Here is a 27,363-nt window from a genome sequence, read left to right on the forward strand (position 1 = left end):
CTACCATGTGGGCACATGTGGACTCTCTAGAGGTGGTCACCCGCTGTGACACCCCAGCTCAAGCCCCTTAAGGCTGGTGATATTTAAGGATCACCTCAGGGCCCATGTTTAGTGCACAGCCAGGCACAGTGGCACAAAAGGGTGACCTTGTATGGGACAAGGACATGCGGGAGACCTACATCTGGGGCCCAGAAACTCAAGAAATAAGGGGTTCCCACTCACCAGGTTGAAGGCCCCTACGCCGAGCTTCACCCCTCCTTCGAAGTGTCTGTGGCTCTCTCCCTTCGAGTATTGTGAGGACTGGACGAGGCTGTCTAGTTCCCTGTGGGAAGGGTGCTGCTTAGCCACATGCTGGAGCCAGGCTGGGATCCATCCCTCCACCTCCCTGTCAGGAACTCAATAATGGAGGACTTGGAGTTCTGCAGGCCCAGAGAGCTGTCACTTGATGAATATCCTTCTTCTACCACAGACGATGCTCCTCCCCTCTAAATGGCACCATGATTCTCAGCCCTAACTGGTACCACAGTGGACCTAGTGGTGCTCGGTACAACACACTCCTTTGGCCTCCATCGCCATCTTAGGCTGGATGATCTTTGCTGGGGGAAAAGAGGGAACCCGTCCACAGTATAGGATGTTTAAGACATCCCTGACCTCCTTCCTTTATATGTGAGCGGATCCTCTCCTCAGTGGGAGAGCCAGGATGTGAGCTAGGACCTGGGAGCTGAGTTGGAGCTAGCCTGGTCCAGGGTTCTGACAGAGCCGGATGTCTGAGAGCTGTGAAGCACAGACAAGCTTGGCGTATTTGAAGAATGGAGGCCAGGCCTAAGGGAGCAGCAGAGTGATATGGAGAGGCTGCCAAGATTGGGGAGGGAGCTCATGGGATGGTCAGATCCAGGCATCACTCTGCAAGAGAGGGGAGCCTGGGAGCTGGGAAGAGCTGGTCTGGGCAGACATGTACTGTGCAGTCACCCTTCTGGAAGCTGGCAGGGACACTGGAGGGACTGTGACACTTGTCTACTTGTCCCTGGACAATCCCAGCATAGACCTTCTTTAGGTGTACTGTACAGGGGACAGTCACCCTGGAGGAGGAGGTAAAGACAGCAAGTGTTCTCAAAGTGTAATGGGAAATAAGTTCTACTGTGTAACCTACAGGAGGAGGGCTGGGTGTTCAGAGCTTTGTCTGATTTCAGACTTGTAGGTGAGAGACTGCATCGCCACACTGGGTAAAAGTGCTCTGGCTTTCAACCATCAGCACAGCTTGTTCCTGACCCAAAGGACTTGTACCAGGAACACAGACATAGTGTGGGGAATATGCATCTGTGTGTATGTATATGTATCTGTGCATATGTGTCTCCCTATGTGTATGTGTGTGTATGTATTCATGTGTGTGTATCTGTGTCCATGTCTGTATGTGTGTATCTATGTCTATGTGCACATGTGCTATCCCTGTATGTTGAAAGGTCAAGGAAGACTTCATATGAAAAGTAGGATTTGGGGGCTGGAGAGATGGCTCAGCGGTTAAGAGCACTGATTGTTCTTCCAGAGGTCCTGAGTTCAATTCCCAGCAACCACATGGTGGCTCACAACCATCTATAATGGGATTCAATTCCCTCTTCTGGTGTGGTGTGTCTGAAGACAGCGACTTTGTGTACTCAGATACGTGAAATAAATAAATAAATCTTTTTAAAAAGGGAAAGTAGGATTTGGACTGGGCCTTTAAGAACGTGTAGTCCTGCTGCTGTTCCTTAAAGTCCTCTGACTGGCTCCTGCCCATCAGCCCAGGCTGTTTGTGTAGAACCTGGGTCTTCTTTTTCCCTAGCAGACAAGGCACTCAAGAAGCCAAACACTCAGTGTAGCCAGAAAACCAGGAGGACATTATTCCAAAAAATCAAAGTCCTGGAGGTACAGAAATCTGAGTTCCCAGTTCTCTAGGCTTAGAGCCTCCCACAAGGCAGTCTGAGGGGACAGGTAATAGACTCTGTGGCCCCCAGACTCACAGCTCTCTGCAGGCTGGCCCCACTTACTTGTAAGTCTGGTAGCTGTTCCGAACTTTGATGCCACCCTTGATGAAGCTCACCATGTTCTCGTCCTGTGGTGGAGAGAGATGAAGAGAGCTGGGTCCAGGGCATTTGACTGGAGACTGGCGGGTCCACCTGCTCTGTCTCTTGGAGTGCTGGGATTATAGGTATTTGCCACTGTGCCCAGCTGAGAAGTTAAATCTTAATAAGACTCTTTTTAGGGGCATCATTGCTAAGATAATACTAGAAGGGAAAATACAAAGTCACTATCATCTGTAGAATATTAAATATTTGATATTTAAACATTCTAATCCAGGAGAATAGTCTAGTTAGGTTGGAAATCTCAGTCCTACAATGTGCCTCTAAAATGTTTCTTAGAAACATTAGAAACTGTAGAAAACCACAACCACTCAAAATGCAGTGCTGTGGAGTCCAGTCCCAGAGGGTACATCTACAAACCATTCCCACACCTGAGGCTGGGGGACACTGGGCAGACAAGGGGGCAAAGACCGGAAGAGTCAGAGGATGGGGAGTTTGCTGTGAGACTGTGTCTCCTGGGAGGTCTGAAGTTACGCCCATAAAGACTCGCCCACGTGACTGCCCAGTCTTGAGCTGAGCATGGATGAAACCAACGGACAAGGTGGACAGGGACAAGCCCATGAGGCCTACACTGACAACGACAGAAAATCGGAAAGCTGGGAGGGGTGGTCTTCCCCAGGGGAGAGCACACCAATTGCTTGTCCAGTGCCAAGCTGTCAGCCCCTAAAACACACATGCAAGGAGCATTATATGGATTGAATGAGTTAGATTTAGGAATATATGAGTACACATACAAAGATAGGCATGCGATGACAACTAGTGAGAAAAGAGTCCGTGAATTTGAAGGAGAGAAGAAAGGAAGGGGTGTAACGGTAACTTCGGAGGTAGGAAAGAAAAGGAAGAAATGTAATTAAATTGCAATTTTTAAAAAAAGAGCTAAGGAAGGGCTTGAGAGCACCAATTGGATTTCCAGTACCAAAGTGTCAGAAAATATGCACACAGGTAGCATTATGTGGACTGATATACTGGTTCACCGGCTATTCCTCCAGAGGGCCTGGGTTAAATTCACAGCACCCACATGGTGGCTCAGAACTGTCTGTAACTCCAGATCCCCGGTATCCAGTGCCTTCTTCTGACTTCCAAGGACACCAGGCGTGCCTGTAGCACGCAGGCATATTAAGCAAAACACCCCCACACGTAAAATACTATTCTTAAAAATTAAAAAGAGCTAAAGAAGCTAGGTATGGTAGCACACACATCTAATCTTAACACTTGGGAGACAGAGGCAGGTGGATTCCTGTGAGTTCAAGCCTGGTTTGGTCTGCATGGGGAATTCCAGGTCAGTTAGAGCTGCATTATGAGACCCAATCTAAAACAAAAAGGAGCAAACAAATAGTCCCCAATGCTAAATCCACCCCCCCTCCAATACACACACACACAATACATTCATCCACCCCTCCAATACACACATACAATACATTCATCCACCCCTCCAATACACACACACATACATATAATACACTCATCTACCCCTCTCCAATACACACACACATACAATACATTCATCCACCCCCTCCAATACACACATACAATACATTCATCCACCTCCTCCAATACACACACACATACATATAATACTCATCTACCCCCTCCAATACACACACACACATATAATACACTCATCTATCCTCCTCCAATACACAGACATACTCATCCACCCCCTCCAATACACACACACTCATCCACCCTCCTCCAATACACAGACATACTCATCCACCCCCTCCAATACACACACACTCATCCACCCTCCTCCAATACACAGACATACTCATCCACCCCCTCCAATACACACACACTCATCCACCCTCCTCCAATACACAGACATACTCATCCACCCCCCCCTCCAATACACACATACAATACATTCATCCACCTCCTCCAATACACACACACATACATATAATACTCATCTACCCCCTCCAATACACACACACACATATAATACACTCATCTATCCTCCTCCAATACACAGACATACTCATCCACCCCCTCCAATACACACACACTCATCCACCCTCCTCCAATACACACACACACTCATCCACCCCCCCCTCCAATACACACATACAATACATTCATCCACCCCTCCAAAACACACACACACATAATACACTCATCCACCCTCCTCCAATGCACACACATACACATCCACCCTCCTCCAGTACACAGACACACTCATCTACCCTCCTCTAATACAAACACACACATATCTACCCTCCTCCAATACACACACATACAATACATTCATCCACCCCCTCCAATACACAGACACACTCATCTACCCCCCTCCAATACACAGACATACTCACCTTCCCCTCCAACACACACACACAGACAATGCTGCTAGGAGACTGTGCAGTGGCCTGCGTAATTCCCACTGGTAGGGAGACCTGTCTCTGACTTGTGCAGACCCTAATTCAAACCCCAGCAAAATGATAGATCTGTCATGAGCCTGGTTTATCATTTGCCCATGTGTTTGCTGCATGAATCAAGCACAGCAGATCTGTGGAAATGCCTGTGTCCACGTGAGCCGTGACAGGAGCAGCAGCAGTGACCAGAAGGTAGCGGTGCGGTGCGTGAAGAAGAGACACCCACGCCTTCACCCCTGGATCAGGCTTCAGAGTGTGGGATTCTGAGCCTCAGGCTTTGCACTTCTCAGGGCTACGTCAGCCTGGACTTGGTGACTGACCCGGAATTCTAATGCTCTGTGCATAGGAGTGGGGAGGGGGTGGGGTGGGGAGCGCTTCCTACCTGCAGGAAGGTCAGGGCCGCTCTCTGCAGTAGGCATTCTGCGTAACAGACCTCTGCATGGATCTCCTCTGCAGGAACAAAACACAGAGCCTGGGGTTCTAGGCAGGAGGCTCAAGGAAAGCCGCCTTCCCTCTGGGGCACAGGAAGTCACAAAGGCACATTCTAAACCCCCCTGGGACTGAGGGGCAAAGCTACTTTTAAGACTCCCAGATGCTTAGCCGGTAATGTTGGGTGGCTGGGCCTCTCCTGTTCTAACCCTTCCTCCAAAGGCCATAGCACAGCCCCCTTGGGAACTCCAGAATGAATAGCTTTTCTCTCCTCCCCACCACACTCCCCTCCCTTCCTGGGCCTAGAGCCACCAGAATCCACGCTGGAGAGGAATCTTGGATGCCACACCTTCTGTGAACTGGTCAATGGTGGGACGGTGCACCAGGCTGCTGAACGAGTCCGTCACAGAGGACTTCCTTCGGTGCCTGGAAAAGGAAAAAGGCCTCCAGTGACTCCATGAGGTTGAAAGGGGGACCAGCCTAGGTCACACTTGTCTTTATGTGCACACATACGCGAGCACGTGCATACACACACACACACACACACACACACACACACACACACACACACACACTTAGATATATTTTCAAATATTTGAAGGCTTGTGGGCCCCTCCCACACACAGGGTTCTCCAGACTCAGGTCCACAGCTCTCCCAGCCCAGGGCTGGCTTGCTGGAATTCTTCATTTCTCCCTTCTTCACTGTGCTGGGGTTCATACTTAGATCACCCCATATGCTATGCAAATGCTGTACTGAGTCACACTCCCAACCCCTAGTCCAGGGCTCTCTAGTCTTTTGGCCTTCTTTGGTCACCCCTGCCCCCAGCTCACACCGTGGTCAGGCATCACCCCACCCCCACCCCACCCCGAGATCCATCGCTACTGTGGGATGAAGCTTTACAGTGCCTCCAGCTTGCCCGCCTCAGATGGCATGGGTGGGGCTGCGTTCCTGCCGGGTAGTGAGCTGAGCAGAACTGCCGAGCCATTCCCGGATCCCCAGCCTGGGCCAGAGAGGATGAGAGTGTGTGCCCAGTGGCCAGTGACACCACCAGTGCACACGCACTCAGGAACTGTTACTTCATTCATAGAGTCCAGACTCAACTCACTCACACGCACACCATGCCCTGCCACCGGGCCCCCAGGACAACCCTGTGACTCAGACATCATCACACCTCTTTTATAAATGAAGAAAGCTGAGTCCTGGGTGGGGCCTCCCCAAGACAGAGTTTAAAGGTGGCAGAGACAGAATCCAGAAGCCAGTGGCTGGATCAGACGAGGCTCTACCATGCCAACAGGGGCAGGTCTCAGCACTGGAGGACACCAGTCCTCTTAAACAGCGTTTAGCGACACCCCGGGCCTTGGTCAAAGCAAGGAGGCAGACAGACAGAAGCAGGAGCCTCGCTACCCTGCCCCTGGCCCCCACAGCTCTGACCTCTGACACAGCGACTGCGCCTCCTTCATCATGTTGCCAGCAAGCAGGATGTCCTGGGGGTCGAAGGTCATCATGGCCTGCATCTCCAGGATGGTGGCATACGTCAGGGAGTGATACATGCTCTCCTTGGTTCTGCGGGACAAAGTGGGCATTGAGAACACCAGAGGTCATCCCATTTTACCTGGGGACACATTTCCAAAGTTTAACCCTTACATAGCATCTCAAATGACCTCTGTCCAAGGAAGAAGGGAGGGGGATAGAGAAGGTAGTGGAAGAAGCGATCAGGTAGGTAGTAAACACTTTGCAGACAGGTAACAAACTGTCCAGTCCTGCTGAGTGATGTCAAGTGACCTTCCAGGTCTAAGTCTCGGCTACTCTCTCCTGGTGAGGGGGACACAGGCCCTGATGCTGGCTGAGGGGGCTCTTGCCCACAGGAAGTTCCTGCCTCTAGCCTCGGCCCCGTCCTCCAGCAGGCCAACCCCTCATCCTCAGCACCAGCCTCCTGCACCTTCCCTTACTACAGCTTCCCCATCTCCTGACTCACAGCACCCGGCTGAACCTCCCAGCACTCAAGACTGCACCCCTGGGCCACCAAGATGGCTCAGCAGGCACAGGTGCTTGCCACCAAGGCTGGCAACCTCAGTAGCCACACTCGCCACAAGGAAGCCCACACTTCCCTCCTCCAGGCCCTGCCCAGGCTGCTCCCTCAGCCTGAGATGTCTTTCTCCTGCCCCACATCTTCTGACACAGTCAACCACAGGCCTCAGCCTTCAAGACCCCTGGGAATTGTGGCTCCTCCTTGGGAACCACACATCTCTGACAAGGCACAGATCCCACTGAACCCTAGTGTGTGTGTGTGTGTGTGTGTGTGTGTGTATCTCTTTCTCTCTCTCTCGGGGCAGGGCTTGGGTGTGACACTTCTCTGTGACCTGATGTGACAGGGCTGGCCAAGGTATCCTCAGAAAGCCTTAATTCCCTGCCTCCCTGTGCCTCCACAGACCCTAGCTAAAGAGCATCTCGGGGTACAGGGGCAGCATTTATCCCACTGTGGAGAGAAGAGAGGGCAATAGTGGGTAGAAAATAGTCGTTGTTACCCTAGCAGCCGGGGGTGGTGCCACTGGATGGCTGGGCCACTGGGGCTGGCCGGGGAGCAGCTTGCCTGACGTGTCAGGAGCCTGACAGTGTGGTTTCCCTTCCTCAAGTGCCTTTGTCAATTATTTACGAAACACCTCAGTGCCAGGGCAATGCTAGACGTCAGAGGAGGGAGATGGCTACGTTCTATAAAGGGTTTTATTGTTAGATCACGTGACTTTAGCCATCTTCCTTTCTTGATAAAGCAAAGCCTGTGGATGCTACTCTTCCTTCTGAGTGACCCTCGGGGGTTAAGGTTTGTTTTTGTTTTGGGGTTTTTTTTTTGTGGGGGGGAGGGTTATTTTTGTTTTTGGCTTTTGGTTTTTTTGTTTTGTTTTGTTTTGTTTTGTTTTTTTTGAGGCAGGGTCTTGGACTTCTCTCTCCACCTCCCAAGTGCTGGGATTATAGGCATGCACCACCATGGTCAGGATTCTTGGGGACCCATGGAAAGCCTGGTGGACTTCTCCCTGGACCTGCCAACTCCCAGACACCTTCCAGCCTGTGCCATAACCACTCTGTGAGGGACAGTGGCCCGAGGAAAGGATTTAGCTGCCGGCAGTGGGGATGCTGAACTCCGGACTTCAGAGTCTCTCGGACACAGGTTGGCATCTTGGCTTTGCCAGTCTCCTGCTGCGTGATCTGAAGGGTCTCCTGGACTCTGAGTCTCAGCGTCCCCTCCATAGAAAGCAAATGCACCGGGCATGGTGGTCACACCTTTAACCTCAGCACATTTGGGATGCGGAGGGAGGCAGATCTCTGTAAGCCTGGTCTACATTGCAAGGTCCAGGTCATCCAGGGAACCCCTCTCCCCCCAAAAAAAAGGAAGAAAGGGAGGGAGAGAGGGAGGGAGGGAGGAAGAGGGGGAGGAAGGAAAGAAAAAAGGATGAATACAATAATACAATGATGTTTCTTCCTGGAGCTTCTAGGAAGACTGAAATGGTTCTCCCCGATCTCTGGCCCTATCACCCTGCTCAGGAAATGTGAGTCCCTCTGTCCCAAGCATCCAGAGTCACTTACTTGAGGGGCTATCCTAAAAGGACCAATAGTATCCCTTAGAACATCCCCAGCCTCTTCCCAAGACCCCTTTAGCCCTTCTCTCTTGTTCTTCCCGTGAGTCCTGAGCCCCAGGATTCAAGCCCTACCCATCCGGCCACACCTGCTGGGCAGGAAGGGAGGAGCCCTGCCAGGCAGCTGGCAGACAAAGTGGAATTTCTAGTCTGAGACCCAAGGCCCCAGTGTGTACCTGTGGCTAGGAATCCTGGCCCTCACCAGTCCACCACCTAGACAACTCCAACCTGGAGAGGCCTTGAGTGGGAAACAGAGTATGCTATATACCAGGAATAGCTTGGTATAGTGACCTGGCACGGTGAACCCTACTCCCAATTCAAACGCCCAGAGTTGTATGTGTAACCCCAAGTATACATGCTGCGCTTGGACCCCTGAGCGGAAACCAGCTCTGTGAAAGGACACCCCCTAGGGCCCAGACCAGATGTCTGGGGAGAGTGCTGGAAGAGCATGGTTGGAACATGGCGGCCTTGAGCCCCCTCTTCTCTACTAGCAGCACACTAGCTCCCTGCCTGGGACTCAGCACCCAGCCTCCACACCCTGAGCCCTCCAACCTTCTGCTGTGCTCAATTAGGAACCCCAGGCCAGGCCTACACCCTCCCCCAAGCTGCTATTGAGCGAAGATGCATGGAACCCGCAGACAGGTGAGCTGGGGGTCAGCCTCAGCTAAAGCCCTCATCCCGCTCAGAAGCAATGTTCCTCTCCTCATCCCCAGAACTTCCTGGCCTCTTCCTTCAGAGAAACTCTAGTTCAGCAAACTCCAGAAACTCAGGCAAACTGCACTTGGAACTCACTTATCTCTGCGAGTGCCTGTGCATTTCTACTGCCTCCCTCCTCCTCGGGAGGAAGCCGCATGAGGCCCTTCCATGCAAGGTGTCCATTCCACCCTACATGAGACCTGGAAGAACTCAGCAGTCAGAACGTAGCTGGCAGCACAGCGTGGGCCTCGGTTCAGAGCTAAGCCCCGCCACTAATGAGCCATGACTATTTATTCACCAGCAGAAACCACTGCAGCTGCCTCGTTCCTTGACAGTTCTTGGGGACAGTGCTGAGAATCATAAGCCAGCAGTACAGACAGTGTCATTCCGAGGTGTGACTTCCAGACAGCAGATGCAGAAGCAGGAAGGGGAATGTGGTTGACCTGGTTAAGCCCGCCCAGGGAGCACAGAAGGGACGCTACCCCCTGGCCAGGGTCCGGACAGCCAAGCAGACCTGTGTACACTATGGAAACGTAAATGACTTAGGACCCAAGCATCTCTGAAGTTTCATTGGCTATAAACCCCCAGGGCCGGGAGGCTGTGCTGTTGCTGCTGACCACTGCTCTCGCTTGGTGGTTCTCAGTGGAAGATGAGGTACTTTTGTCTCCGCTCTATAGAAGAAAATCTGACAATTTCTGGACAGTCTCTGTTATTGCCAGGATGCAACCTTACGTCACCAGGGCATTTGATAACTTTGCTTGTCTTAAGGTGAGATACAGGGGGCTTTGCTACTGACCTCCCAGACTGAAAAAGAGGGAAACAGTATGTTCTAGACGTGGAGCAGGCATGCTGGGTTCTAGGTGTGTGGTACACATGTACAGTCCCAGAGATGGGCTAGCTGAGACAGGAGGATCTCAAGTTTGAGGCCAGCCTGGGCTACATAAGATTTTTGTCTTACTATGAAAAAAGTAAGTAAGAAAGGGAGTGATGGCTCAGCCGTTAAAAGCCTTTTCTCTTGCAAAGGACCTTGGTTTGATTCCCAGCATCCACGTGATGGTTCAGAATTTTCTTTAACTCCACTTCCAGGGGATCAGAAGCTCTTTTCTGTCGGGGATTTGTTCCAATGTCTTTAATTAATCAGGATCCTAACGCTGAAGGTCCTTGTCCCCAATTGGTTTTTGATCCATCAATAAAGAGCCAAGGGCCAATGGCTGGGCAGACAGACTGAGGTGGAACCTTTAGATTTGTGTGGGCTAGAAACTGGGAGAAAAGACGACAGAGACTCTCCATGACTGCGGTGGGGGCTGGGCAGGGGGAAGAAGAAGGAGACTTAAGAGCTGAGGAGACAAAGCCAGCCAGCCATGTAAGAATTTGGGCCTGGGGTAGCAGGGGAAGGTTTGGGAGTCTCGGGAGTACCGGAGGGGGTGCTTCATTCTCGAACCCAGAGTGCTCCTGGGCAGGTTGGCATGTGGGTCCCACTGGGACCCAACGTGACTCGGCTAAACACAGCACTACAGTCTTCTATGGGCACACATGATACACAGACATACATGCAGGCAAACACCACACACGTAAAACACAAGTAAACGGATAAAGCGGGGGGAGCAGGAGTGGGGGAGGGTGGGCTGGAGAGATAGCTCGGCCATTAAAACTGCAGTTGCAATCTGAATACGGAGCCTGGAGGACCCCCAGAAACCCACATAAATGCTGGGTGGGTGTGGTGGCCAACTATAATTCTACCCCAAGAATGTGGGGACAAGGGGCTCCCAGAGCAAGCTGGGTGCAAGACTGACCAAATCCGCAGCTTGAGGGTTTGAGTCTGAGACCCTGCTTCAAGCAGTGAGGTGGAAGAGTAATCAGGACGATTCCAACATCAACCTTGGGCCTCCACACGCATTTGCACACACATTTTCACACACACACACACACTGACACGTGTGTCACACACACAAAAGTGGAAAAGGAAAATAAGAGCTAGAGAATGAGCCCCACAATCATGGGCGTGAAGAGAAATCAGGGAAGGACTTAGTGACACTCAGGGAACAGGCAGCGGTGCATGTGGGGGTCAGCAAGATGGTTCAGCGTGTAGGAGCACCTGCTGCCAAGACTGACATCCTGAGTTCAAATCCCAGAATCTACACAGTGGAAAAAGAGGACTGACCCCTGAAAGCTGACCTTTGACCTCAACATGTATGCAGTAGCGCGCGCACACACACAAGCATTTACACACATATATGAAAGCACGCACAATCATATGCACATTTATACACACATGCATATATAGACACACACTTATGCGCACATACACACACACACAGCATACATATGCACATTCATGCACACCTTTTTTTTTAAGTGGAAAGTAGGGAGGGAGGGAATGAGAAGCCAGGAGAAGGCTAACCTGGGAAGGATAGCGTAAGGAAAGGGAACAGAAAACTAAGGGAATTCCCTAGAATGGAAAGACTTGATTACAAAACTACAGAATGAAAGAGACCTTTGTCCCAGCCCACTGCTGTGGGGCTTACTCACGGGAATAAGAGACGGTCTGAAACACTTCTGGGACATGAACAGAAACGCTCACACATGGAGTAAGAACTAGAACCCAGCTGTCTCAGTCACAGTTACTGTGGCTGTGGAGAAAACATAACCAAGAGCAACCTGGGCAGGAAAGGTGTATTTGGCTTACACTTCCACATCACTGTTCATCAGTGAAAGGAGTTGGGACAGGAAGTCAAACAGGCAGGAACCTGAAGGCAGGGGCTGATGCACAGGAGGGCCATGGAGGGGTTCTACTTACTGGCTTGCTCCTCATGGTTTCTTATAGAACCCAGGACCACCAGCCCAGGGATGGTACCACCCACAATGGACTAGGCTCTCCCACATCAATCGCTAATTTTAAAGACGTTCTACAGGCTTGCCGGCAGGGGCATTTTCTCAGTTGAGATTTCCTCCTCTCAGATGACTTAGCTTATGTCAAGATAACATAAAACTATCCAGCATAGTAGCTGTAGTAGCTTCTGGGGAGTAGGTGAGTGATGTTTTCCAACTTTTGACAGAAAAAAATCTCTATACAGCTCCTTCTTGGGAAGCCTTTAGAAAACGTGCTCTGGTAAAATGGAGGCAACATGAGAACAGAAAGCTGAGGCAGAAGGAGGTGGGGAGGGAGGGGAGAGCTGGACAAGGCCAGGAAGCTCCTTCAAGCAGGGCTCAGAGCTCACTTGTGTGTTTGAACGTTCAGAGAGAACTTGCAATGGGCTTGTGTCCTCCTGTGGAGGGTTACAAATCACTAAGTGTAAGGACAGCAAATGAGGAAACGAAGAAACAAGACCACTAACAGCCGGGAAACACCATCCACATCCTGTAACACACAACCCGTCTTGTCAAGCAGCAATAATCACTAAGGTGTGGAGAACGGAAATGAAGTGGTGTTTGCAGCTGACTGGAATTTCAGTGCTGAGGACAGACTGGAATGTTGGAGGCTCAGGGCCCAGTTACCTAGTATTAGGCTAGTTTGAGCCCCAGAGCAGCCATTCCTTGCCATGAATATGTTGGAACTAGCATCCTGTGACTAATAAAGCCTTTTGGAATCCATCAACTTAGCCAACTGTTAGCCTCCACCAATCCAGAAGCTACGCCTGCCTTAGGAAAGCATCCGGAGACTACTGTGAGGCCTCCCTCATCTTGCTGTACCGGCCTTTCTGAGGAACCCACCAATGTAGTTTACTGACCTAAACCTGAGCTCCCTGGACTTGCTCATTCAAAATGGCTCCCGCGGCTCTCGTGTTCCCTTTAGGATGAGAGCTGTGGTTTGTTTGTTCGCGTTGACAAAGGTATACATGATACAGTAATTAGCAATTTGGTTAAATATTGCCGTAGGAGCAGGTGGGTAAGAAAGTGAAAGCCAAATCCTTTGGTTTTGGGTTTGGTTTGTCAAGATCCCATGTAGTCCAGGCTGACCTCGAGTTCGTCATGTAGCGGAGGATGACTCTGAAACTCCGAACTGTCTATCTGTACCTCCCAAATACTGGGCTAAGGATGTGCACCATCATATCTGGGTAGGAAAGCTAAACTCCTCTTTTTAGGAACACTCTTTCTATGTCACCTTGGCTGTCCCGGAACTCTGTAAAGACCAGGATGGCTTTGAACTCCTGGAGATCCACCTGCCTCTGCCTCCCAAGTCCTGGAATTATGTGTGCCACCATAACCAGTGAAAGCAAGCTGCATTCTTATCTACTAAGAGACGAGATTTTTAAAGTGATAAAACAGCGAATTTGGGGTCAGCTGTACATAGGTCTGACAGCCCAAACTTAATCCCAAGATCCCACAAGGTGGCAGAAGAGGCCTGATTCCCTGGAGTTTTCCTCTAACACACACACACACACACACACACACACACACACACACACACACACACACACACACACACCCACATACACCCACAACTATACACACACCTATACACACCCACACACACATACAAAACATACACACCACATACACACATATGCACATACACACACACACCCACGCACACCCCCATACACACATCTACACACACACACACACACACACACACTAAAATTTTTATTAAAAGTGAATTTTACGGTATCTGAGTTATACCTCAGTTTTAAAAACTGAAAAGAAGTAGGGAGGTTAGGAAAGAAAAGCTCCATGTGCATATTGTGTAGAAATAGTATGTCAGTGGTGCACAATGGAAATCTCAGCATTTGGGACGTGGAGGATCTCGAGTCAGAGGCTGGTCTGTCTCAAAATTAAACAACCCAACAGCAAACATTTGAGGAATGCCTAAAATTGCAGCCCTCACTACTACCCAAAGCTCAGCGAATGGTCCTGAGGTTTTCAGAAGACACCCCCGCCTCTGTCCCCGGAATTCAATGGGAATAGGAAATCACCAGGTCCCTGTGACTGTGGAAACCACCTGGCTGTTTACAGGCTGTAAGAGGGGTGTCTGGGCAGTTTGGATGATCAAAAAGTGTACTGCTCTCACGGGGCCCCTCCAACCCACGGGCTCCTCCAACCCACGGGGCTCCTCTAACCCACGTCTCTCCTGTGTGTGCACTCCTCAGGGACTTAAGCTCACCTGGGTTTGAGGTAGCTGAGTGCTTCTGAGAACTGGTTGGTAAGGAAGAGGTCCAGGGCTGTCATGCACTGGTCCAGGGCCTCATGGAGGCTGCTCACAGGAGACCTGAGGGAAGAGACAGACATACATTGGAGCCTTTGGCCTCTCCGGCCAGGGCAGAGCCTCACTGGATTGGTCAACCTGACAACTGGGCCTCCTCGGGTCTGCCCATGCTATACTGAGACACAGGGATGATTTACAGCCACCTCTCAGGGATCCCAATGGTGGAAGGAAGGAGGGTGTCACCTGAGATTCAATGACAGGGTGGGGACAGGGCTAAGGATGGGCAGCAAGGAAGCCATTAAGAGTGAACTTTCTTACCCTTCACAACCGTAAAGGGAGTCCTTGTGACCCTTCTGACCCATTGGGATTTGCTGTCCCACTTAGGGACACTGCTCAACCACTTTGTTCCTCTCTGGGTATTTCTTCTCCAAGTTCTTGTTGACCTCAGGCCTACACTCTAGAATAGACACTGTCACAATGGGCCATGGTCTTGTATGAGCATTCCAGAGCCTTCCAGACACAAGTCACCCTCTTGATGACATCTCCTGCATACCTGGCCCTCTTCTGGTTCTCAAGTCCCTCGGCAGCTCTTAGCATCCCTACCTATGTATCTGAACTATGGTCTGTCTCCTTTCACTAAAATACAAACAGGAGTCTTGCTTCTGTCACTTCAGGGCACAAAGCAAGGTCCTAACCGATACATGAGTGAGTAAATGAATGAACGAAACATAGGCTCGGACTTTCCTGGCTCTCAACTTTCCCTTTGGAAGATGCCTCTTCTCCAGGGGCCACATCACATGAGGGTTGGCATTGTTTTGTTTAGTCTTTTGAGACAGGGTATCCCTGGCTACCCTGGAACTCTTTATGTATATCAGGCTGGCCTGGAACTCACAGCGATCCACCTGCCTCAGTGGGTTTACAAGCATGCATCTGAAAGAAGGATCTTACAGAAGCTTGACCTTTGACATTCTGCTTAAGAAACTCCTGATCCTCAAACCACAGTGAGGACAAAGTTTCCACTCAGCCAGCTCCTGCACAGACCCTGAGGCCCATCAGCAAACCTCCCTGGGCAAACTGAGAAGATTCAAAGCTCATCTCCTGCACATTCTCCCAGCTCTGCTCCCTCTCAGCACTGCCGTTTTAATGAGTAGCCCATCTGAACCCAATTTCTCTAGCCAGAAGCCTGACAGCCATCTTTGACCCCGCCCTCTCACTGGGCTCCAACACCAAACACCATCAGTTCTGAAACACTCCTTGCCCACCTGCCTCCATGCCTCTGGGCCTCTGGGCCAAGCTGTTGCCATGGTAACCCAAGTCTGCCAGGAAACCCCACTTTGCTCTCTTTTGACCTCCCACCCAGTTTCTTAGCCAGCTTTAATACGGAATATCATGTCCCACAAGATGTCCTTCTCCTGTCTCTCTTCGGGTCTGCATTCATTTATGGGTGGTGATGGTTTGCATTTGTGTTTTAAATAATAAAGACCATTTCCAAGTTGATGGATTCACCAAGGCAGATTTAAGCTGATGCATCCTGCAGTAACACCAGCCTTTGCAGTGGACGAAGCTGGGATAGGTTTGTCTGGTTTCTTTTTGTTTGTTTGTGTGTGTGTTTGTGTGTGTGTGTGTGTGTGTGTGTGTGTGTGTGTGTGTGCACATGTGTGGAGATCAGTCGACAACTTGGAGTCAGTAGTCTTCCTTCTATCATGTGTCTCACGGGGATTGAACTCAGATCTCCAGGTTTGGCAGCAAACGCCTGCTGAGCCCTGTTGCCTAGCCTTGTTTGTCTTTTGAGCCAGGGACTTACTGTGTAGCTATTGTGGTTTGAAGGAGAGAGCTCCCCTACAGACTTGGTGTGAACATTCAGCCAGTGCTGCTTAGGGAGGAACCTTTAGAAGGCGGGTTTTCCTGAGGGAAGTGGGCCACTAGGGGCGCACCCTGAGGCTTTACAGTGCAGCTCTTCCTGCTCCTGCCACCGCTTTCCCCAGATGCAGAACTGTAAGCCCAGAATAATTCCTTTCTTTCCTACATTGCATTTGTCGGAGTTATTTTATTACAGTAACAGAAAAAGAAGCTAAGATGGGGCTGGGCGGTGTGGCTCATGGGTTTAGAGCACTTGTTGTACTTGAAGAGAACCAGGGCTCATCTCCAACCATCCATTGCGCCCGTCCAGGGGTAAGCCACCCCCTTCTGACCTCCGCAGGCACCAGGCACACATACAGTGTACACACACAATGCCGGGGAGACATTCGTATTAATAAAATAAATATCAAAGACGGGGAGACTGACAGCAAGCCAAGCTGGCTCAAATGCTCAGCTCAGTCCTCTTGCCCCAGCCTTCCAAGTGCTGGGGTCACAGGCTGGGGACTTTCTTTAGGGATTCTGCACCTCCACCCCCACATATGGTCCCTGCCCCCCTTCAGGGCTCTCCCAGCACCAGTTCCTCCTTGGCTGGGACCTGCTGGTTGCTGTGTTTTCAGATTGATTGTGGTTTCCATTTCCAGGGAGCCCACTGGATTCTTCTTTCAGATTTGGTTGGTTATTTTAGACAGTATTTGGTTCCCTGCTTATTGTTTCAGATTCAGCTTCAACTTCTTCACACATCTTAGACACAACTAATTATGCATTATTTTAGCATTCTGGATCCTCAGAGAAAACAATTTTGCTATTTATTGATCCTCGTGCTGTCACTTTGGTGGCTTGCTTCGCTGTGTACTTTATACCTTTAGCACGGACTCACATTTGAGTATTCCCAAAGGGACCTTGGGATAAGGACTCATTCCTTCAGAGAGGACCATGTTGACTTTGGCCAGGTTCCCTGGGCACCACCACCCTGACGCTGTAAAATTCGTCATTTTACTTCATGGATTCTAGGTCCTCAAAGGCAGTGTGCATTAAAAATAATAATGATTTTTAAAAAAGCCCGAAGCTCTTGCAAGAAAATCAACTAGTATTTGTCATTTTTTAGGGAATTCTTTCCTATCACTCCCCTAATATTTACTGTACTGGACCCTCCAGGGCCTCCACTTAGGGCAAGAGAAAGGTTGTGTCCCGAGACTTCACACAGTTCAAGCCCCAAACCCTGTTTCCCCTGCCTTGAGGGGCTGGGGCTTTCTGAGTCTGAAAGCTACTAGGCTGACAGGCTTCCCGGTCAACACTCCAGCTCCCACAGCCGGGGAGGACCGACTGGTGTCAAAGAGTTCAGGAGGTCATCTCAGAGGGTGCTCTGTGTAACCCACTCAGCCTCCAGCTCTGCTGGAAACACTGGTCTATGTAACTCACGTGTGTCTTCATAGCTAGATATCTTTTGAAAGCACAGACCTGAACCATGTTACTTCCAATCCATCGTGGTTCCTGGTGCCTCTGAGAGCAAAGACTCACTTCCTTTTCACGGTCATAAAAGTCCCAACCCAAAGCTGGCTGGCCCTCTTCTCAGGACGCCTGGCCTATGTGTCTTCCTTTGTGTTTAGGTCCAGCCTAGCAACCAGTGTCCAACCCATTCATCTTTGTGGTCTGAATTAACCGGGAGGCAGAAGACATAGTGCCATGGGTATTCAATGACATTCTTAACTTGTATCCTCAAAATGTTTGTGACACAGGGTTATACCCACTGCAGATGAGAAAACAGAGGCACAGACTGAGGTGACTTGACCAAAACCACAGAGCCAGGTGTTGGGCTCTAACCTAAATTTCTGCCTATGTAGCTGTCCGTTGGCTCAACCTCAAGGGATCAAGGGCTCACATCCAAAAGCCCGCCTCCCGTTTCTGCAGATGCTCTACCCATCTCACCCTATCCTGAGTGGAGGAGATAAAGACACACAGCCTGGTGGACTTGTTCCCCTGGGCCCCAGCGCCTTTTTGAGTAAATAGAAGTGAGTTACGTCTACAGCAACCTCCCCTTACACTAGAGAGAGTCCTGAACTCTCTTTCCCTCGGTCTTCCCTCCCACCACACCTACCAAACTTGGTCCATGTTCAGTCTGGGCTCTGGAACAGCGCGGCCCCAGACCGGAACCTGCCCTTGAGGTGCTCAGGGTTCTGAAGCCTCCAGAGCAGGCAGAACGGTGACAGTCACAGTTAACAGGGCTGTGACTGTAAAACTCATCAGGGCTGACGAGGCCTCAGCTCAGCCTGGACACTCAAGGAAGGTGTCTGGTCCACATGGAGCTGAACAAAGGGGGACAAAGAAGCCCAAAGAGAGACTCGAGTACAGAGAGAGAGGGCTGGTGGCATGTGCCACAAGGCCATTCTGAGGCACTGCAGTCCGGACAGGCTGAAGACAGGCTCCAGAAAGCCTGCTGGATGGAGAGGTGAGGCAGGGGCTGGACAGGGAGCCCCGGAGGAAGACTGGGGACATTGGCTCTATAGGACTAATGGCATTGACAACCACTCCTCCCACCAAGAGATAGACCAAGCTTATCTAAATTAACCTGGTCACTATTTTGCTCAATTCTCCCAGCTGAGCTCTTATCTACATTTGACAGATAAGGGAGTTAAAGCACTGCTGTGCGAGCCACTCCCTGGGGGCTTTCTACAAAAGCAAAGCACAGGGCTTCCCCAGGATTTCCCCGGAACTATGAAGGAGGGCCTAAGTCCCCACAGGCTGTCCCCTTGCCACCCAGGCCTCTCTGTTCCAAGGTACCTTGTTCTGCCCAACTTATGTTTTTGTGATGGTGACATCTGCTATCCATAAGGACATTAAAGGGATGGAGATGGGCAAGCAATGAGCTGGATGGAGCATGGCTAGTGACCTATATCAGGGTCCTAGGCACAGTAGAAAAGAACTGTCCTATTTAGACACATCCACACTCACATACACACACACATGTGGGAGGCCACTGTGAGAAGCAAGCTGGGCAGCTGGAGCCACTCCCCTTCCCTCCCCATCTCCCTATGCCATGGGGTTAGGCTGTTACTCTGAAGTCTTATGAGCAGGGCTCGGGACAAGGTGACTGGGAGACCCTCAGACCCAGTTAACCTCTTACCCTAACCTCAAGCCGGGAGACCAAAGTCACTCAGGGAGCAGACTGGAGCCAGCCCTGGATTTGAATCTCTGTTCTGCCCTTTGGGGATAGGGGGCTATAGCTCAAAGAACGCAGTGTGTATCTACAGGGAGTTGGAGCTTCTGAAGTGACCTTTCTAGGTTTCAAATATGTCCAAGAGGTTTCACTCGAGCCCCCTACTCCCGTGGCCCTTAACCAGACACGGAGAGACTTAATAGGACATGGCCTTTCAGAGTTCTGAAGGCAGACAGCCCTGGGCTGAGCTGCAACTCCACAGTTACTTGGTCATTGGCTAGAGGTGTTTCGGTTTTGTCCTTTGAGACTGGACTGGGTGTCGTATCTAAGGCTGGCACTCAGCAGTAACCAGGGGTGAGCCTGAATTTCTGATCCTCTCGCGTCACCTCCCACATGCTGGGGTTACAGGTTGTGCTCCTCCGTGCTCAGCTTTACTTGGTGTTGAGGGATCAAACCCGGGTCTCTGGGCATGCTAGACAAGCACCGTGCCAGCTGAGCTCCAACCCCAGCATGGAGAAAGTTCCTTGACTTCGATAAGCCTCTATTTCCTCATCAGTACGATGGGTTTAATAGTACCTACAGCCCAGGTACCACTGTGAAGAAAAACCGAGGGGGACTACTCAGGAACTATCACTGGCTGTTCTTTCCCGATGCTACATACTTCCACCACTCTCTCATCAAGCTGGACTAAAGCAGGAATGAACAAGCCAGGCACGATGGCCCGATCCTAAGTGCCAGCACCCAGGAAGGCCAAGGTAGGAAGATCTTGAATCTGAGGACAGACAAGGTCAACATAGTGAGATCCTGTCAAAAAGAAAGAGAGGGAGGGGTGGGGGTAGGGGAGAAGAGAGGGAGGGAGGGCAAGGCTTGAGTGCACACCGTAACTACCAGGAGGACCACAGAGGCACACTCCTATGTACAAAAGACAGCCATACGGGAATACTCTGTTTGAATAGAAGGACACAGGAAACCACCCTATGTCTAACAAGAAGGAAGAGTAAATAAATGAAGTCTTTACACAGGGTGGTGAAGCAGGTGTCAGGGTGACGGGGACCAGCATGTGGGCCCAAGGAGGCAAAACCTCAGAAACCCAGCTTTTAGAAAAGTAAGCCACAGAATGGTGTTTTCTGCAGGTTCTGTTATATTTGAAAGTAGGAACAAACTACCCCCAGCTGGATTGTTTTTAGATTTTCCTATACTCACCAGGAGAACAAAAATGGAAAACTATAAACTCAAGAGTCAGGCTGGCAATTATCTCTGGCGAGGGAAGGTAGCAGGTGGGGGTGGGGTTCCAGAGGGTTTCGCTAACACAACTTCTCTCTTAAAAGGAGGATAGAGTATGTGGAACACAGGGTTAATATCTGGCAACACGGGGTGGCAAGATCACAGGGCTCTGTTTTATTATTTACCCCAGAGGCTGGAGAGATGGCTTAGTGGTTAAGAATGTGTGCTGCTCTCAGGGAGGGCCAGAGTCTGGTTCCCAGGACCCTCACTGATGGCTCACAACTGCCTATAATTCCAACTACAGGGGATCTGATGCCCTCTTCTGGATTCTCTCTATACAAAATATATTCTTCTGAAGCCTTAAAAACATTTCACATCTTTTAGCTGGGCATGGTGGCACGTGCCTATAGTCCCAGCTGGTGGGAGGTAGAGATGGGACCATGAGGAATTCGAAGGTCATCCTTGGCTACACAGAGAGTGCAACAGTAGCCTGGGTTGCAGGAGACCCTGTCTCAACCCACCCTGTCCCACTGCCAAGAAACCATTGTTATATGGTAGATAGAACTTAGAGCTATAACCAAACAAGACCCGAGTGTTTGCTGAGACCAAGTGTCTACGGATGGAGGTGGGATTTGCTTCTACTTAGGTCTTCCTCTGCTCAAATCCCACAAGGATGGCACTGACCAGAAGCAGGGACTGGACAAATGAACCTGTGTGACCACAGAGACTGGGCCCTCGCAGGCATACTGGAACCCAGGTGTTCTGTTTGTGCTAGAAATTTGTGCTTACTGGCCTGGAGGCCGGAGCAGGGTTAGAGGAGCCCAGGGATTCAGACACAGATGTGGTGTATGGGCAAGAGGGAAGAGTCCAGGCTTCCAGCCAGTAAGTCTGGATCTGTGGATGGAAGCCTTGTTCCTTGTCTGCCTTTTCTTCTGAAAACTTCTAGTACTGAAGGGTGGCGCTCCGACAGGGCTGTGAAGAAAAGTACCCAGCCAAGCTTGAGAGCTGAGCTTTCAACCCTCAGCAGGAAGGGCACAGTTAACCCAGCCTCTCTGTTTTCCAAAGGAGGAACCAGAAGTCAGGGAGGTAAAAGCCTTGACCAAAGTTATACAACAGAAATTGATTAGGAGAAAACTTAACAGGTGACCTCCTCCAGGCCACACTGTCTCCCAGCACTGTCTTCCACTCTCTCAGACCCACACTATACTTATAGGCCCTGGGGAGGCTTGCAGCTGGCTGGTGGCTTCTCTCCTCCCTGTTCATCTGACAGGCCTCAGGCACTTGGCAAATATTGTTACTGGTCTGAGTCTCCAGGTAGGGCAGGCTCCCAGCTCACCTGAGCAGGATCTCAGCCCAGCAACCTCCCAGCAGCCTGGGATCCCAGCAACTGCCCCCAAGCACTGAAACGCAGGCTGACTGTCTCCAGACAGCAACTGGCAGTGCCAGGGGACAATCTAGGAGGTCTGACTGTGACTTTGGAGGGGTGGGGGTGGGGATGGGGCTGGCCAAGACAGCCATGTTGATAGTGACAACACCCACCTTAACAACCTAGGTTCCTACTACACCCAATCCCCACCCCCCACCCTGGCCCTCGCATACTTAGAGCCCTTCAAACACACAAAATATCCCTAATGGGGGATGCCACCCGACAGAGCTGTGTTCAAATCTCACTTTCCACTCTCAACCTCCCGGATAATCAAAGTCACTTAAGAGCTATGCCTCAGTTTCCTCATCTGCAAAGAAGGATGATCGTAACAAGGCCCACCCCACGGGTGTACACTCCATGAGGAGGGAGAGAAAGTTGGGACCCAGAAGGCCTGTGACTGAGCCAGGGTCCCCAGGAGGCAGCAGGGCGCGGGCTGCAGGTTGCGCAGCAGCTGGAGCCGCAGTGCGGTCCCAAGGCTCCTCCTGGGAGGTCCCCCGCAGCATTCGCCCCGCATGGCCCGCGCCCAGAGGCGGCCTCCGCCACTCACCCGGCGGGCAGGTCGCCCGGGCCGCTAGCCGTGGTCATCGCTGCGTGCGCCGGACGCCAGGCGCAGCCCAGGTGCTGCGGCCGGATCCCAGCGACGCGGCGGCCGGGGAGGGGCGCGCCAGGGGGGCGGGGAAGGCGACGGGGCCGGGCCGGTCTCGGGCTGCCCACCCGCGTAGTGGGGCCATGGCCGCGCCCGCGCTGCGCAGCGCCCGCCCCTGGCGCTGACCAGGTGAGACCCCGGCGCTCAAGGTCGGCGCAGCCGACTCGGAGCAGACAACTAACGGAGCTGCCGACACCTCCACCGACTCAGGCTGGAAAATTCTCCACCTTCCCTAGGCCACAGCTCCCCGCCCTGCACCTGAGCTCTCACGGTCCAGCCACACTGCCGAGCCATCTTAGCAGAGAAAGCGTAGCTTCTGTAGACAGACGTGGACATTCATTCTAACCACTTGTCCAACTGGGCCAGTGTTTTGCAGGAGACCAGAAGGTGGAAATCATGAGGGTTAGCACGCACCGCTAGCAGGTCTTCTCAAACCATCCCTAAAATTGCCTTTTTCCAGATGCAAAAACTCAGAGCGGTTGAGTCCATGTGACCTGTGTAGAGCCACTCCAATAAGTGGCAAGCAGGAACTGCGACTTAGGAACTCCAAAGCTCACACCCAGTCCCTTCTCCCTCTGCCCTCCTCTCTCACTCTTAGAGTGAGTGGTCCATCCCCAGAGGCCCACTTTGCACTTAGATCCGAGGCAGGTTCCGAAGAAACCCTCATGATCTTTTAGCAGAGAGCCCTGGCCCATTAAGAGTTAACTGGCCACTACCTCTGGGCCCCAGATGCTCCCGTGACTCATCATAACACGTGGCTGCCATTAGATTAGAGCTGTCCCTTTAGAAAGACAAGGGACAGGAGGAGGGATTGGCCCTGAGCTCCAGGATGTCAGAAGAGGAAGCAAGAGAGAACAGCCAGCAAATGCAGCCATGGTGGGAAGTACTTGGACCAAATCCAAGAAGAGCCAGGCAAGTTGAATTTAGGAATAGGGAAAAATGTCTGGGGGATTGCTGCTTACATCAAGATAGGCTGCCCGGAAAGGCTGTGAGTTGTTTGTTGTTCTTCTTTTTAAAAAAATTTTTTTTGTGTGTGTGTATTAGAGTTTTGCCTGCAGTGTAAAGGTGTCAGATCCCATGGAGCTGGAGTTACAGACATTATGAGTTACCATGTGGGTGCTGGGAATTGAACCCCTGTCCTCTGGAAGAGCAGCCAGTGCTCTTAACTGCTGAGCCATTTCCCAGGATGTGAGTTCTTATGTTGCCCTGTGTGGGCAGAGGCCAGGCACTGCTATGTGGAAACTGTTCCAGCCTTGGTAGCCTCACGTATGGTCTTAAAAAGATACTGATGGGAATTTGACCATAACAGCATGTACCAGCAACTATTATATAAGGAATCCAGACGAGGATATGTACGTATGTGGGGTAAGGGTCTGTCTGGAGCAGATGGGAGCTGAGCCTTGAGCTGTGTACTAATGAAGTCGGGAGCAAAAGGCACCGGACTGGGTAAGGACACACTGATGAAGGCTGGAGTTTGTGATTCTGAAGAGACCAGTATAGAGCCGAGTTCTAGGTGATGAGGCTGAAGCCTGTCACATGCCCTGCACAGTCATGTCCCTAGGCATTTGCACATGCTGTTCCTTTTGCCTACAATACACACTCCTTCCTGGTCACATAATTCATCCATGCAACCAGGAATGGAACCAGAAGCTTGTCATCGACAGGCCACTTTTCAAAAGACACTGCACACTTGTTAGTCAACATTTGGGAGGTAGAAGCAGAAGGCTCAGGACTTCTAAGTTACCTCAGCTATTTAAGGGCTTCCAGGCCAGGTTATATGAGACAGACATGGACAGACAGATAGATGGATAGACAGACAGTATGAAAGAGAGCATGGGGGATAGGTAGAAATGACAGATTGCTAATGTAAGAAACTCAGGGTCTTCTTGCAGGTGGGTAAGTGGTCCTGAAGCGCTAAGCTCCGTTAGTTTTGATTCTACTTAGCCAGTTTTTATTAAGAACTTGCATCGTTTCAGATGTCACCTCTCCCAGGAGGTCCCTGGCTGGGTCCTGGCCTCTCATCTCTTACCTCCTATGAGCATCCCTAACTTCTGTGGGTAACACTGTGTGTGATGGGGAAGGAGCAGGAAGAGCCTTGGATCTCTCTCAAGGTAAAGTCAGATCATCACTGTGTCTCTGCCTGCGGATGCCTGACAGTGGGCACTGGGTTCAAGGAGGTCCAAGCTCCCTCTGAGGGAATCAGCTTAGCAATGGCTGACTCATGTCAAAGGTCTCTGACAAGCCACATGTGCTGGTAAGTGCACAAGGGTTATCTTGCCCAACTTTCATGTTTAGCTACTCTGCAACCTCGGTTTCTGTTGAGGGAAACGGAATAACCATACCTACTTCCCCGTGAGCAGCAAGAATGTGTGCACATAGAGACACACAGGGACTGGCATGAGGCACAGTAGTGTGCTGGTGCCTGGGGGTGGACTCTGCTCTCCGTTTCACAGATGAAAACAGTTGAGCAAAGGTCAGCAGCAGAGTCAGAACCCTTCCCCCATCACTGCAGTAGTCCTCAAGCTGGACCCAGACACCCAGTGAGTCAGTGGGCTGTCCCCAAGGCCGTCCCTGGTCCTCAAGAGTTCTGGCCCAGTTTCAGCTCATCATCGCTTCTCCCTCCTAGTCCAGGTGACCCAGCTTGGGTCACATGCTCAGCACCATGTTGAGCCAACAACGGAGCATGAGGACTTCCTAAGTCTCAGCCCCTCCTCATCTGTCGGGACACCTGTTTCCTCACTTGTCATGCCTGAGAGATGTCAGCCCTGATTTCCTTCCTCATTTCCTCCACAACCCGCAAGAACATACAACCAGGACCACTGGGCTTCTTCACTCGGGACCACTCCACACTTCTGTACTTCGGGACCTCTCCACACTATTCACTGTAGTGTACTTCGGGACCACTCCACACTATTCACACTGTACTTCGGGACCACTCCACACTATTCACACTGTACTTCGGGACCACTCCACACTATTCACACTGTACTTCGGGACCACTCCACACTATTCACACTGTACTTCAGGACCACTCTACACACTATTCACACTGTACTTCAGGACCTCTCCACACTATTCACACTGTATTTTGGGACCATTCTACACACTATTCACACTGTACTTTGGGACCACTCTACACTATTCACACTGTACTTTGGGACAATTCTACACTATTTACACTGTACTTCGGGACCTCTCCACACTATTCACACTGTATTTTGGGACCACTCTTCACACTATTCACACTGTACTTTGGGACCACTCTACACTATTCACACTGTACTTCAGGACCACTCCACACTATTCACACTGTACTTCGGGACCTCTCCACACTATTCACACTGTACTTCGGGACCTCTCCACACTATTCACACTGTACTTCGGGACCACTCTACACACTATTTACACTGTACTTCGGGACCACTCCACACTATTCACACTGTACTTCGGGACCACTCCACACTATTCACACTGTACTTCAGGACCACTCTACACACTATTCACACTGTACTTCAGGACCTCTCCACACTATTCACACTGTACTTCAGGACCTCTCCACACTATTCACACTGTATTTTGGGACCACTCTACACTATTCACACTGTACTTTGGGACAATTCTACACTATTTACACTGTACTTCGGGACCTCTCCACACTATTCACACTGTATTTTGGGACCACTCTACACTATTCACTACTCCACTTCCACACTATTCACACTGTACTTCTGGGCCCCTCTACACACTATTCACACTGTACTTCGGGACCACTCTACACACTATTCTACACTATTCACACTGTACTTCAGGACCTCTCCACACTATTCACACTGTACTTCAGGACCTCTCCACACTATTCACACTGTATTTTGGGACCACTCTACACTATTCACACTGTACTTCGGGACCACTCTACACACTATTCACACTGTATTTTGGGACCACTCTACACTATTCACACTGTACTTTGGGACCACTCTACACACTATTCACACTGTACTTCAGGACCACTCTACGCTATTCACACTGTACTTTGGGACCACTATACATTATTCATACTATACTTTAGGAACATAATACATGTCTGATGTACCACATGATTTCACTGCGTGACTAGGAGAACCTCTGTGCACTGCTCTCATCTGTGCTTTCTCAGCTGGAGAGGTCTCAGAAGATACTAGGTGAGCAAAACTTCCTCAGAAAGCCCTGGAAAGTCTGTAGTGGCACTACCTCCCATCCTACAGATGAGAAAACTGAGGTTTTGGTCTAGTCATAGCTGAAACCCAAGCCTTGATTCCTTATCCTACAGAATCTTTTTAAATGTTTAAATAATATAGTGTGTGTGTGTGTGTACATGTGGGCTCACACACTTGTGTGGAGGTCAGAGGACAACTACAGCTTCTTGACCTGTAAGCTGTCATTCCAATGTGGAGTTATATAACTGAATATGAGGGTTGCAACATTTTTGGCAACAATAAAAGGTTTCTGAATGCATAACAACCAAAAAAATTAATTCAAAATCAAATCTGTCTTGAATCTAAGATGTTTCTGGCAGTACTTGGCCAAGTTGTACCACGTGATCACTGCATCTCTGGCTCTGAACACACACCTTGCTATTATACCATCCCATTCAGTGTTCCTGCACTGCACAAAAGCTTTTTGCTATTAC

The 27,363-nt window shown here is 50.6% G+C and overlaps 1 protein-coding gene across 1 annotated transcript in view; it reads right to left on the reverse strand.

Annotated features, from left to right (window-relative positions):
* Ttc39a (tetratricopeptide repeat domain 39A) overlaps positions 1-22,714 on the reverse strand; it is a 38,037-nt gene extending 15,323 nt beyond the window's left edge. The window contains exons 1-7 of the mRNA XM_032900385.1: positions 22,596-22,714; positions 14,343-14,447; positions 6,348-6,479; positions 5,265-5,341; positions 4,869-4,936; positions 2,025-2,089; positions 223-322 (exon numbers count right to left, since the gene is read on the reverse strand). Coding sequence (XP_032756276.1) covers positions 223-322; positions 2,025-2,089; positions 4,869-4,936; positions 5,265-5,341; positions 6,348-6,479; positions 14,343-14,447; positions 22,596-22,633 — 585 coding nt within the window. The 5' untranslated portion in view covers positions 22,634-22,714. The remainder of the gene's footprint in view (positions 1-222; positions 323-2,024; positions 2,090-4,868; positions 4,937-5,264; positions 5,342-6,347; positions 6,480-14,342; positions 14,448-22,595) is intronic.
* Positions 22,715-27,363: the final 4,649 nt, after the last annotated feature.

Source organism: Rattus rattus, chromosome 1 (genome assembly GCF_011064425.1).
Source record: "Rattus rattus isolate New Zealand chromosome 1, Rrattus_CSIRO_v1, whole genome shotgun sequence".
In the NCBI taxonomy this organism is placed as follows: Eukaryota; Metazoa; Chordata; class Mammalia; order Rodentia; family Muridae; genus Rattus; species Rattus rattus.